This window comes from Carettochelys insculpta, chromosome 19 (genome assembly GCF_033958435.1).
Source record: "Carettochelys insculpta isolate YL-2023 chromosome 19, ASM3395843v1, whole genome shotgun sequence".
NCBI classification, from domain to species: domain Eukaryota; kingdom Metazoa; phylum Chordata; order Testudines; family Carettochelyidae; genus Carettochelys; species Carettochelys insculpta.
This window is the reverse complement of record NC_134155.1, coordinates 4,646,621-4,658,705: the sequence shown is the minus strand read 5'-3', so window position 1 is coordinate 4,658,705 and position 12,085 is coordinate 4,646,621. Positions and strand designations below refer to the sequence as shown.

The 12,085-nt window shown below is 44.5% G+C and overlaps 1 protein-coding gene across 2 annotated transcripts in view; it reads right to left on the bottom strand.

Annotated features, from left to right (window-relative positions):
* Positions 1-12,085, bottom strand: part of ULK2 (unc-51 like autophagy activating kinase 2) — a 77,558-nt gene that overhangs the window by 33,361 nt on the left and 32,112 nt on the right. Inside the window, exons 11-15 of one of the 2 annotated variants that reach the window (XM_075013605.1) lie at positions 10,563-10,613; positions 10,099-10,184; positions 7,507-7,678; positions 4,731-4,812; positions 4,522-4,614 (exon numbers count right to left, since the gene is read on the bottom strand). In XM_075013605.1, the coding sequence (XP_074869706.1) occupies positions 4,522-4,614; positions 4,731-4,812; positions 7,507-7,678; positions 10,099-10,184; positions 10,563-10,613 (484 nt within the window). The remainder of the gene's footprint in view (positions 1-4,521; positions 4,615-4,730; positions 4,813-7,506; positions 7,679-10,098; positions 10,185-10,562; positions 10,614-12,085) is intronic. The other variant, XM_075013606.1, reaches the window with a different exon arrangement.

The following is a 12,085-nucleotide window of genomic DNA, read 5'->3' as shown; positions in this document are numbered from 1 at the left end:
GAACCACTCACGGGGTGTGTACCCCCGATGTCTGAGAGAGCAAGACCTCCAAGGCGACACTGATAGAGGTGAAACTGGCTTGTGACAGTACTCCAGGGGGATCCAATCCCAGAAAATGGTGAAGGTGGCCCAAGCCGTGGTGACATCGGCTGGAGGAACGGAGAAGGCGTTTTTTTTTTTCTTTTTCCCCTGATGGGCCGGTGGAGACACAGGCCTTTGGTGCGGCGTGTGTATCACAGAGGGAGGGCTTGGTGCTAACAGCAGTGCAGCCCTGTCCAGAGATGGACTATGGTGCCGGGTTTTTGATGTTGCCTCGCCCCTCTGCTGCGGGGCCGGCACCGCCCCCTCCCCTGCCGGGAATCTCGGCCCCGCTGTTAGCGCCACGCTCGGCACAGTCAGCTGCGGTGCTGCGCGGGTATCCCCCTCCGGTGCCTGCAGGCTCCGTGCCTGGCACCCCTGCACCGCTGGTGCCGCGGGGGACTGTGCCGCCTGTGACGGTGCCGCCGCCTGAGTATGCGGCCGGTAGCTGTGTGCTCCGCTCATCCTGCTCGCTGCAGATGCAGGGCAAGGATCGAGCCAGGGAGGGAAGACGGCTGGTAGCTGTGTGCTCCGCTCGTCCTGCTTGCTGCAGATGCAAGGATCGAGGCAGGGAGAGTTCCCTCCATTTCTGCATGGGGGTCGGGGAGCTCAGAGCACAGTGAGAAACGCGGCCGGGTAGCCTGCAATTCCTGCAGGCGTCGGATGCCTTCGCTATGCCCCACGGAGGCCAGCATAGCTTCACAGTATGACTCACGCTGTGTAAAAACCTGAAGAGGACATTGTGGTGAGTCCTTTATTGTTAAGAGGGTACTTAGCACTTAATCCGTGCCTTTCCTCCTCAAAGAGTGATCACCCGCCTGCAGCAGCGGGAGGCCTAATGGCCTTTCACGTCCGCTCTGTTCTTCTCCGCTCCTCTCTTTTCCCGTTTTTTTTTTTTTTTTTTTTTTTGTTTAATAACCGAAAAACAACAAATTACACGTGGAAAAAAACCACTAAGTAATCTGACTCTGGCCTTAGCCTGAGCGGATTCCGTCTGCAGCCGATAAGAACATAACATAAGAACATAAGAATGGCCATACTGGGTCAGACCAAAGGTCCATCCAGCCCAGCATCCCATCTGCCGACGGTGGCCAATGCCAGGTGCCCCAGAGAAGGAGAACAGAAGACAATGATCAAGTGATTTATCACCTGCCATCCATCTCCTGCCCTTGTTCTGAAGGCTAGGGCACCATACTTTATCCCTGGCTAATAGCCATTTATGGACCTAACCTGCAAAAATTTATCAAGCTCTTTTTTAAACCCTAATAGAGTCCTAGCCTTCACAGCCTCCTCGGGCAAGGAGTTCCACAGGTTGACTGCGCTGTGTGAAGAAAAATTTCCTTTTATTAGTTTTGAACCTACTACCCATCAATTTCATTTGGTGTCCCCTAGTTCTTGTATTATGGGAAAAGGTAAATAATTTTTCTATATTCACTTTCTCCATACCATTCATGATTTTATATACCTCTATCATATCGCCCCTCAATCGCCTCTTTTCCAAACTGAAGAGTCCCAGTCTCTCTAGCCTCTCCCCATATGGGACCCATTCCAAGCCCCTAATCATCTTAGTCGCCCTTTTCTGAACCTTTTCTAATGCCAATATATCTTTTTTGAGGTGAGGAGACCACATCTGCACGCAGTACTCGAGATGTGGGCGTACCATAGTTTTATATAGGGGAAGTATGATATCTTTTGTCTTATTATCGATCCCTTTTTTTAATAATTCCTAACATCCTATTTGCCTTACTAACTGCCGCTGCACACTGCGTGGATGTCTTCAGAGAACTATCCACTATAACTCCAAGATCCCTTTCCTGATCTGTCGTAGCTAAATTTGACCCCATCACGTAGTACGTGTAATTTGGGTTATTTTTTCCAACATGCATTACCTTACACTTACCCACATTAAATTTCATTTGCCATTTTGCTGCCCAATCACTCAGTTTGCTGAGATCTTTTTGTAGTTCTTCACAATCCCTTTTCGTTTTGACTGTCCTGAACAACTTGGTGTCATCTGCAAACTTTGCCACCTCACTGCTTACCTCATTTTCTAGATCATTGATGAACAAGTTGAACAGGATTGGTCCCAGGTCTGACCCCTGGGGAACACCACTAGTTACCCTCCTCCATTGTGAAAATTTACCATTTATTCCCACCCTTTGTTTTCTGTCTTTTAACCAATTCCCGATCCACGAAAGGATCTTTCCTCCTATCCCATGACCGCCTAATTTACATAAAAGCCTTTGGTGTGGGACCGTGTCAAAGGCTTTCTGGAAATCTAGGTATATTATGTCCACTGGGTGCCCCTTGTCCGCATGTTTATTAACCCCTTCAAAGAATTCTAATAGATTAGTTAGACACGACTTCCCTCTGCAGAAACCATGCTGACTTTTGCCCAACAATTCGTGCTCTTCTACGTGCCTTGCAATTTTATTCTTTACTAGTGTTTCTACTAATTTGCCTGGTACTGATGTTAAACTTATCGGTCTATAATTGCCAGAGTCTCCTCTAGAGCCTTTTTTAAATATTGGCGTTATATTGGCCGTCTTCCAGTCATTTGGTACCAAAGTGGATTTAAAGGATAGGTTACAAACCACTGTTAATAACTCCGCAATTTCACATTTGAGTTCTTTCAGAACACTTGGGTGAATACCGTCTGGTCCTGGAGACTTGTTACTATTCAGCTTATCAATTAACTCCAAAACCTCCTCTAATGTCACTTCAATCTGAGTGAGTTCCTCAGATTTGTCACCTAAAAAGGCTGGCTCAGATTTAGGAACCTCTGTAACATCCTCAGCCGTGAAGACCGAAGCAAAGAAATCATTTAATCGCTCCGCAATGGCACTGTCTTCTTTGATCGCTCCTTTTATATCTTTATCGTCCAAGGGCCCCACTGCTTTTTTAGCGGGCTTCCTGCTTCTAATGTATTTAAAAAACATTTTACTATCGTTTTTTGAATTTTTGGCTAGCTGTTCCTCAAAATCTTTTTTGGCTTTTCTTACTACATTATGACACTTAATTTGGGAGTGTTTATGTTCCTTTATTTTCCTCACTAGGATTTGACTTCCATTTTTTAAAAGCTGCCCTTTTCTCTCTCACTGCCTTTTTAACATGGCTGTTTAGCCATGGTGGTTCTTTGTTAGGTCTCTTACTATGGCAATTGTGAAGGAACTGGCGGGGACCGGATCGTGCATGAGGCCGGGGGTGTGCAGGGGGGCGGCGCGCGCCAGCACATGTGCGATCCAGGAGAAAATGCTGGAAGATTTCCGATCTGCGGCGCCGGGCGAGCCCGACACCTATTGTGGAGCACCCACAGGGACCACTCGAAGAAGAACACCTGTTTCTAGCCAGCACAAATAAATGGCTCTGACACTAGCAATGTGGAAACGCACCTAAAATACTTTTATAACTCAATTAACATTTACTTTATTCTTCAAATTAAAGCCAAAGTGACTTCTAATTTACAGTATTTTGCATATAATGCAACTCAGACAAAGAAGCCTTAAAAAAAAAAAAAAAAAAAGCTATTCTAGTCATCTCCCATTAATAGATACAAGCTCCACTTTGTCAGCAGATTTGCTAAACACTGTGTTCAGCACAAACTTATAAACTTCTTGTCTCACGACAAGCGTTTCTCAACAAAAAAGTTCACTGTCATCTTCCTGTACCGTTAGCACAAGTCAAAGAAACAGTCAATATTTGAATAATCATCCACAAATGAAAAATGAAATTCTTCCAGATAGGTTCTAATAGTAGCATTGGAACACACACCATTTTCCAAATGTCACCAAGTCAAGAAAAACTGTAATTTGTCATCATCATCTTACAAGCTCCATCCAGAACTTTGTCTTCAGTTACAGTCAGAGGGAAGTATTTTGAATATTTAAGGCAGGTATATTGCAAAGCAGAATTCCACATGTAGAAGAAGATTATAAACCATTGTCTCCTTGCCAATAACTAGTACACAGATTTTCTAGATACTGAAGAATGTAGATGGGACACTAACAACTACAAACGCTTACTGCTTGCAAGTTTGTCTGAAAAGCCAGTCTGACAGCAGCATACCAAAGACACAAGGTGGATGAGGTAATCTCTTTTATAGGACCAAATTCCCTGGGTGAAAGAGATAAGCTTTCAAGTTACAGAGATTTACTCCTCACCTGTCTGTGTACCTCAAATGCTTGTATCCCTTCCACCTCTGGAAGTTGGGTCACAGAGATATTATCTCACCTACCTTGCATGTTTCAGGTACGAGTTTATCAACATTTAATTGCAACAGTCTCCTTTTTTATTGCTCAACCACGGCTTTTAATGTCTTAAATACCCAAATGGAGCCCGTGTGGTATATTACAGACTAAGCAGACAAAGCAAAAATAAAAACCCTACCAAACTCTACAGCAACAGAAAAATCATTAAGATGATGAAAAATCAACTCATACATACCTGTTAACTGAACCAGAAGAACTACTCCGGGAAGAGCTTGAGGATGGTTTCTGTAAAGTTCCTGAGCTTCCAGAAGTGGTTAATGGTGAATGCCTGTTAAAATGAGATGCCACAAACAATGTCACAGAATACCTGAAGAACTATATGCAAAAAGAAAAAAAATCATTTTACAATATGAAACTTCATTCAATAAAACCCAGCAGACATACCCTCCACACATCATGAAATCACTTGAAGCCCGTCTGCCAGCTGCAACCAATGGCATATCATCTACAGAAAAAGGCAGAGAAACTGAAAGCAACATAATATAATCAAGTCCTGAAGACGCACCTTCAATATTGTTGCTTATGTTAAATCCTTTTGATATCTATTAACAGTTTGTATACATGGAAGCTAAGATACTTTATGGTCATATTAGCAGCAATTCATATTATTTCTTGCTTCACAGATTATCTGACAGAAGATACTCCAAATCTAACCAAACTTAAGCTATTGCAGAGAAAGTGGCTCTGTAAGAGACAGTTGTTTTTGAAAAATTGTGTCAAAGATTTTATTCACAAATTACCCTAACATTTAAGGAAAGTATAACTACTTAGAGTATAGTTAGGGCCCTACCAAATTCATGATATATTATGGTAAATTGCATGGCCACTGGATTTGAAATTTGGTAAAATTCCACATTTAAATCTGAAATTTCATAAGGTTGCAACTGTGGGGCTTCCAGTCCAAAAGTGGCTAGCTTTGGGGGATGGGGAGGTGGGCAGGGAGGAGCTGCAAACGTCTTGTGAGAGATTCATTGGACTGACACCCTCATTTCTGTGCTGGACACAGTGGGGAGGAGGGAGGTGCACAAACTATCCATAGTCTGGAGATAGACCCAGGAAAGGCGCTGCAGGGGAAGAACAAGTCCTGTCTGGACTAGCCGCTAGGAGCCCACTTTGCTGGGGTGCTCCCAGAAACACAGGAAAGACTGGCTCCAGCTCCTCCAGCTACAGGAACCTCTGGGGCTGCTGCCTAGTCCCAGAGTGCCATGCAGCAGGGAAAGACATCTGGAGATGGATCTGGTCTGTCTCCCCTCAAGATCAGCTATACAGGAGATGGACAAGTTCTGTCCCTTTCCAGCCCAGCCACAGCTAAGAGACCTCTTTGCTGGGGTGCTCCTAGGAAGAAGAGACATGAGATTTCCCTGGGGTATGACTTATTTCATGGTTGTGAAATTGGTAGGGCCCAAAGTATAGCTTATCAGCCCTGTAAAGCCTGTACCACAAATTTGTGCAAACTCATTGGAACAATAAAAAATAACTGAGCCAAGGGTATTGCACAACTTTTTTTTAAAAAGGGAGACATTCACAGTTGCATGGGGAATCAGGTGATTAAAACAACACACTAAACATCCATGGATTATGTTACCATTGCCTAAGAACAGCCAGACTGGGTCAGACCAAAGGTTCATCTAGCCCAATACCCTGTCTTCTGCCAGTGGCCAGAAGGAGTGCACAGTCATTGAGTGATCCCTTTCTTGTCATCCATTTCCAGCCTCTGAGAAACAGAGGCTAGGGACACCGTTCCTACCCATCCTAGCTAAATGACCACTGATGGATGTAACCTCCTTGACTTTCTCTGGGTCTTTTTAGAACCCTGTTAAAGGTTTGAACCCAGGTCTACGCAACATCCTCTGGCAAGGAGTTCCACAGGCCTTCTGTGTACTACATGAAGAAAAACTTCCTTTTGTTAGTTTTAAACCTGCCACCCATTAATTTCATTTGGTGACCCCCTAGTTCTTATGCAATGGGAACAAGTAAATAACTTTTCTATATACACTTTCTCCACACCTGTCATGATTTTACAGGCTTCTTCTATCATATCCCCCCTTTAGTCTCTTCTCTTCTAAGCTGAAAAGTCCCAGTCTTTTGAATCTCTCCTCATATGGCACCCACCACAGGAAGTTATGAAAAGTTTAACAAAAATGAAAATACAAGATACAGTACAAGCCTTGTGTGAAACTGCATGGTTGTGATGTCTGGTCTTTCATTGTTTTTGGTCTTGAGACAGTAATTTGGCATAGACCAGGGGCATACAAAATGGACTAGGCAGCCCCTTGGAGGCCATGAAGCTTTGTGGGGGAGGGGGTGCAGCATGATCAGCTTAACCAATCATGGAGGCAGAAGATATCTTCCCATGGGCATTAAACATTTGTGATGTCTCTTGTATGTGTCACCTGCTCACATTAAAGGGGTAGGCGGAGGCATTGCTGGGGGTGGCAGTGGCTTCTCTATCCTCTTGGTTGTGTGTACACTACCTCCCTACTTCAAAGGGAGGATGGCGAGTAGGGTATTGGGAGTTTATTAATGAAGTGCTACAGTGCATAGGCAGCACTTCATTAAGCACATCTCCCCCCTTCCCCGGCAACACCAAAGTTTTAAACTTCGAAGTGCTAGCTCACGTGTAGCTGCGGCTCACCCACCGGTACTTAGAAGTGCCTGGACAACTTCAAAGTACCAGCAGGTGAGCTGCAGCTACATGCGAGCTGGCACTTCCACGTTTAACACTTTGAAGTTGCTGTGGGAGAGAATTAGCTTAATGAATTGCTGAATATGCACCACAGCACTTCATCGAGAATCTCCCGACACCCTACTTACCATGCTCCTTTCAAAGTAGGGAGCTAGTGTAGATACAGCCTATCAGTTCCATTAGCCACTCTGAGAAACAGCACAAAACAACAGCTAGGATGCTGGGTTACCTGCACAAGAACAAACCCTTCTACCTCTGGTGCCACCTCCAAGCCTCATTCTTTTACAGATAAGGAAAAACACTCTGCCGTAGACAGCAGGGGATTCTTCGGAAGGAAAGCAAAAGAAAATAGCAAAAAAGCAAGTCCCCAAGAGCTATTAAGATAGGTTTGGAATATACTAGGATATAAAAATATGTGAAAAAGCAAGAGAGTGTGGGAAAAGTTTTTACACATCCAAAGAAGAAGATGCTTACACGAGTGATCTGAAGAGATGTTGTGTGGAACTAGCACAAAGTCATCTGTGTCACAAGAAGAGTTCTTGCTACTGGTGCTGGCCGAATCCCTGGACACCTGAAGATAGTTCGGAGGACCCAAAGGTGGAGAAGATAAGTTGTCTTCTTGAATATGCTGCATGTCTGGCAGAGACTAAAGAAAAAGTGAACACTGTAAGCCCAAATGTTTCACAATGCAGGCTCCCGCTTTTGAGAGCAGGCTCCCACTACAATAGGGTGAATGCTACCCTGTGCATAGCTAGCTGAAATAATACAGGGAGCAAAATAAAGGTGAAACACATGCATTCTCCAAAGTAATTTAAAAATACTAATGTTAATTCTGAAAGCCTTTACAGATGTTGAGGAACCTTATTACTAAACACGCACATAAAAAGCTTTTTGAAATCTAGAAGGAAGTTGAATAAGGAAGGAAGGAAGGAAGCTGATATTCAGATAAGTAATGAGTATTGACTCTGAAGTTATTAATTCAATCAATCATTCTTCCTGTACCCATGAAGAGACAGTGGCACTTACTCCAGAAAGGGCTAGACACCTTCAGCCTGTGGCAGCATAAAGGACCTAGTACCAGAAAGCAGCTATAAAAGGATTAGCTGGGAAGCTCATTCAGTGAGTTGGAATTCATACCAGCAGAGCTAATGATCTAGTGCAAGGTTCTCCAACTGTGGGTTGGGACCCCAAAGTGGGTGGTGAGCTAAGTTCCCTGTAAGATGTGTGGCTATGCACCTGTCTATTTAGCCCTGTGCAGGCCATCTGGCAAGCCAGGAACTGGGGACAGCCCAAGGAAGGCTGACCCACCTCGCTCTGGGCCAACGCAGCTAAAGCCAGGGTGTCCCAGCTCTACAGTGGCTGGGGCCTGGCTCCAGACCCCTCCATCCATCGCAGCCTGGCCCTGCACCCCCAAACAACACAGAGAGGGCAACCTAGACCTCCACTTGCCACAGCCCATGAGACCTGCCCCCTACAATGGCTGGAGTGGCCAGATTCACAACCCCGCCCCTCCCAGTCCCGAGCCCAACCCCAGAGCTCGCATTTCTAGACAGACCCGTTCAACCTCAACCTTCTGTTCCAGCTAGGGTTGCCAAGTATCCCAGACCAGACACTTGGCCATGTCTACACTACAGAGAACTTTCAAAAGAAGCTCTTCCAGAAGATCTGTTGAGAAAGAACTTCTTTCAAGAGAGTGCATCTACACACACACGCGCGCGCGCACGCGCAAAGAGGATCAAAAGATTAATCTGCTCTTTTGAGCGAGATTGTCCGCACAGCCCCTGCTCTTTCAAACGGATGGCCAGGGATCCAAAAATCAGGCCCTTCTTTTGGAAAAAAAAAAAAAAAAAGGGCCTGTGGAGCGTCCACACAAGTTTTCTTTTGAAAGTAAGCTTGCGAAAGGGGGCACACTTCCTCAGACAGGAGAGGAAGAGTGATTTTGAAAGGAGCACTGCATTGTTCGAATTTATCTTTAAAAGAACAGTGTGTGTGTAGACACTCTGCAGGATCTTTCGAAAGAACCCCCTTCTTTTGACAAATCTTTTAAAAGAAATTGATAGTGTAGATGCAGCCCATTTGTGGCAATGACATCTAATCCACGCAGTCTGACCAAGTTGTCAACACTACTCCCAGCCCCGAGTCCCTCATCCCCGGCCCCACCCTAGAGCCTCTACCCCCTGCCAGAGCCTTTCCACTCCAAACCTCTGTCCCAGCCCTGAGCCCTTCAACCCCACCTCAGATCCTGACCCTCAGCTGGAACCCTTGCGCCCCCACTGTCTGACCAGGCCTGAGGCCCTCCCTGGCTCCGAACACCTTGGCCCCAAGAATTTTGTTATGTGCACCAATATGAAGGGGACATGTTGCACAGCACTTCCGTATTGGTGGACGTAAAAAAATGTATTCTGCTCAGGGTGTGATAATTAGAGGAAACTCTGATTGCAACCCAGTTTTAATGGGGTCACCAGGGCTGGGGTTAGACTTGCTAGGACCTGAGGCAGAAGCCAAAGAGCAAGCCCTGATGCTAAAGGCTGAAACCAAGGGACTGCGGAGCTCTGCTGGTTCAGCCCTGGACAGTGAAACGTGGGTTACAACCCTCCTGCCCATGGTTGAAGCCTTTGAGCTTCAGTTTCAGACCCCATCACTCCTGGCTTCAGCCATGCTCCTCTACACCTCCCCCAGCTAGCAGGGCTTGGGCTTTGCCCACCCCGGACCATGGAGGAGGGGCTCGGGCATTAATCCCCCTTCCTGGGGTCATGTAATAATTTTTGCCGTCAGACAAGGGTCATGGTACAATGAAGTATGAAAAGCCCTGCTCTAGAGAAGACTTCTTAAAAAGCCATCGTGAGTGGGAAAAGGAAAGCAAACCTTTACACCAGGTACAGCACTGCTACCTCTGCTTTCTTTGAAGGTAATTGTTTAGACTATTAAAGAACCAAAATTAAACAACATGTTAGAGAAGATTTCATAATTTACACACACACACACACACACACACACACAGAAAGAAAGAAAAGGAGGAATATGTTTTTGATAGACATTACTTTGGAAGCAAAACAGAGAACTTACGGGAGGAGATGCAAAACGACAAGGAGAACTACCACAGGAGCTGCCAGAGACTGAGCCTGCATATGTGGGGACAGGCACTGGGCAAGCTGGAGGAGTAAGAGAGGATTGAGATTTCGTTAGATTGATTTTCAAACAGACAGACACAATGCAATGATTTCCCCACTGCTTGCTCTAAATGAATTAACTCCTTCAGAGCTTTTAAGTGCACTCATGTCCTTGGGAAATACGCTCACACAATGCCACTTGAGACCAGATGAAATGCCTAAGAAATGCATAAATGGCAATTTGGGTCCAAAATTCAAACATGACACTCAGCGATTCCACAGTATTTTTAACTAACAGTGGAACACAGTTGGTGATCTCAGGAAGAGGTTTCAAGAAAAAACAAACCCATGCTACTCAATAGGATTCTTCTTTGTAACATGCCCCACTTATGAGATAAGTGGGAAAACGCAGCTACTTACATTTTTTGACTGTTGAAACCTGATCAAGGAAAGGGTGGCTGAAGAACGCTTCTGCAAAAACAAAAAGGTGACCACAGATGCGCATCAAACTACAAACCATATTAGAATCTGCATTATAGCATACATGGCAATAAGTAGTTGCCTTCCACAGCATCAATACTTCACATCCAGAGGCGGAAAAGTTTATAAAAGATTAAAGTCTTCCAGGTTATCTGTTGCTCTTACACTCAGAAAGGAAATACACCAAAAGATGTAAAGAAGCGTCTTGCAGAGAGAATGAAACTGGATGTTTAAGCAACATTTTATGACTCAGTTTTAGGCTCATAAATAACTGATATGCACAAACAGGTAATGTTTGTACAGCCACTAACAAATGAAAATCTTCATATTCAGAACCCCTACAGTAATTCAGTATTGTGCTGCTCGTCAGGACTGGAAGGTCCCTTCACTTTCACACCACTAAGTACCCCCTCTCCTGCAAGCCCTCAAGTTATGGCCATAAACTGGCTCAAACTACTTTGGACCCTATCAATGATATTCCAGAGCAGCAAATGGCATTCTCCCTTCCACTCCCCAAGGGGCAGAAAATGCTATCTCTGCAGCTGGTTGCACAGCTCAAAGCAGAATTAATTTAATTTTTCTCAACAATTTGTTCAATGAACTGTAGCAATTCACTGGTTATTGCTTCAACAACAAAAATACTTGCATTTGTCGTTAGTAACTGGGTGTAACAAAATAGTTTAATTGCTTCAGCACATCCAGTTTGGTAGCGCTATGCATGGTTTATTTTATACTTCCAGAAGAACCAGTCAGCTAATTAGACAGAGAAAATGAATCAACTATGGAAGACAGTCCTAAATCTTTGTGACACTTTGCACTTTCCTTTGCTCAATTAAGAAGCTTAAAAAGAACAAGAATGTTGTTCTCTAGACTTAAGCAAGAGACAAGACCACCAGGACTCTCAGGGCCGCACAACCTCTTTTCTGCAACAACATTTTCTTCAAAAGCACGATACAAGGAAGTGAGCCTAGCTGCAGGGCCTAAGGATTAACTTTAGCTGAGGGTGAAGAGTTCTTGATGCTGGGTATAGCACATGCTGTTCCAATCTGTTCTCCTGTGATAGGCAAAATTTCAAATGCTATTTATATTCTGCAAAACACAAGTAATTCAGATGATCACTCTTCATTCATTTACTCATCATTCCTGCCATCCCACTTCAAAGCCCTTTCTTAGCAGTCAGTGAGCTGAAGACAACCTCATTTCCCATAGCAAAGGGAGACAAAGCTCGCACCAAAAGTACTGCCAGCCACTCTTTCTAGATAGCAGTGCTGAAAACCAAGTGAAGCACCCACTACAACAGGGCTTCCCTTTCTGATAGCAGATGTGTATTAGTGTAATTCAAATATTAATTGCTATCCATTGACTTTTCTCTTAACCTATATAAATTTACAAATCAACTTCTTCTGGAACAGTCAATATAGTATTTTATCCACATTTACAAAAATTTGCTAAAGGGCTTATTC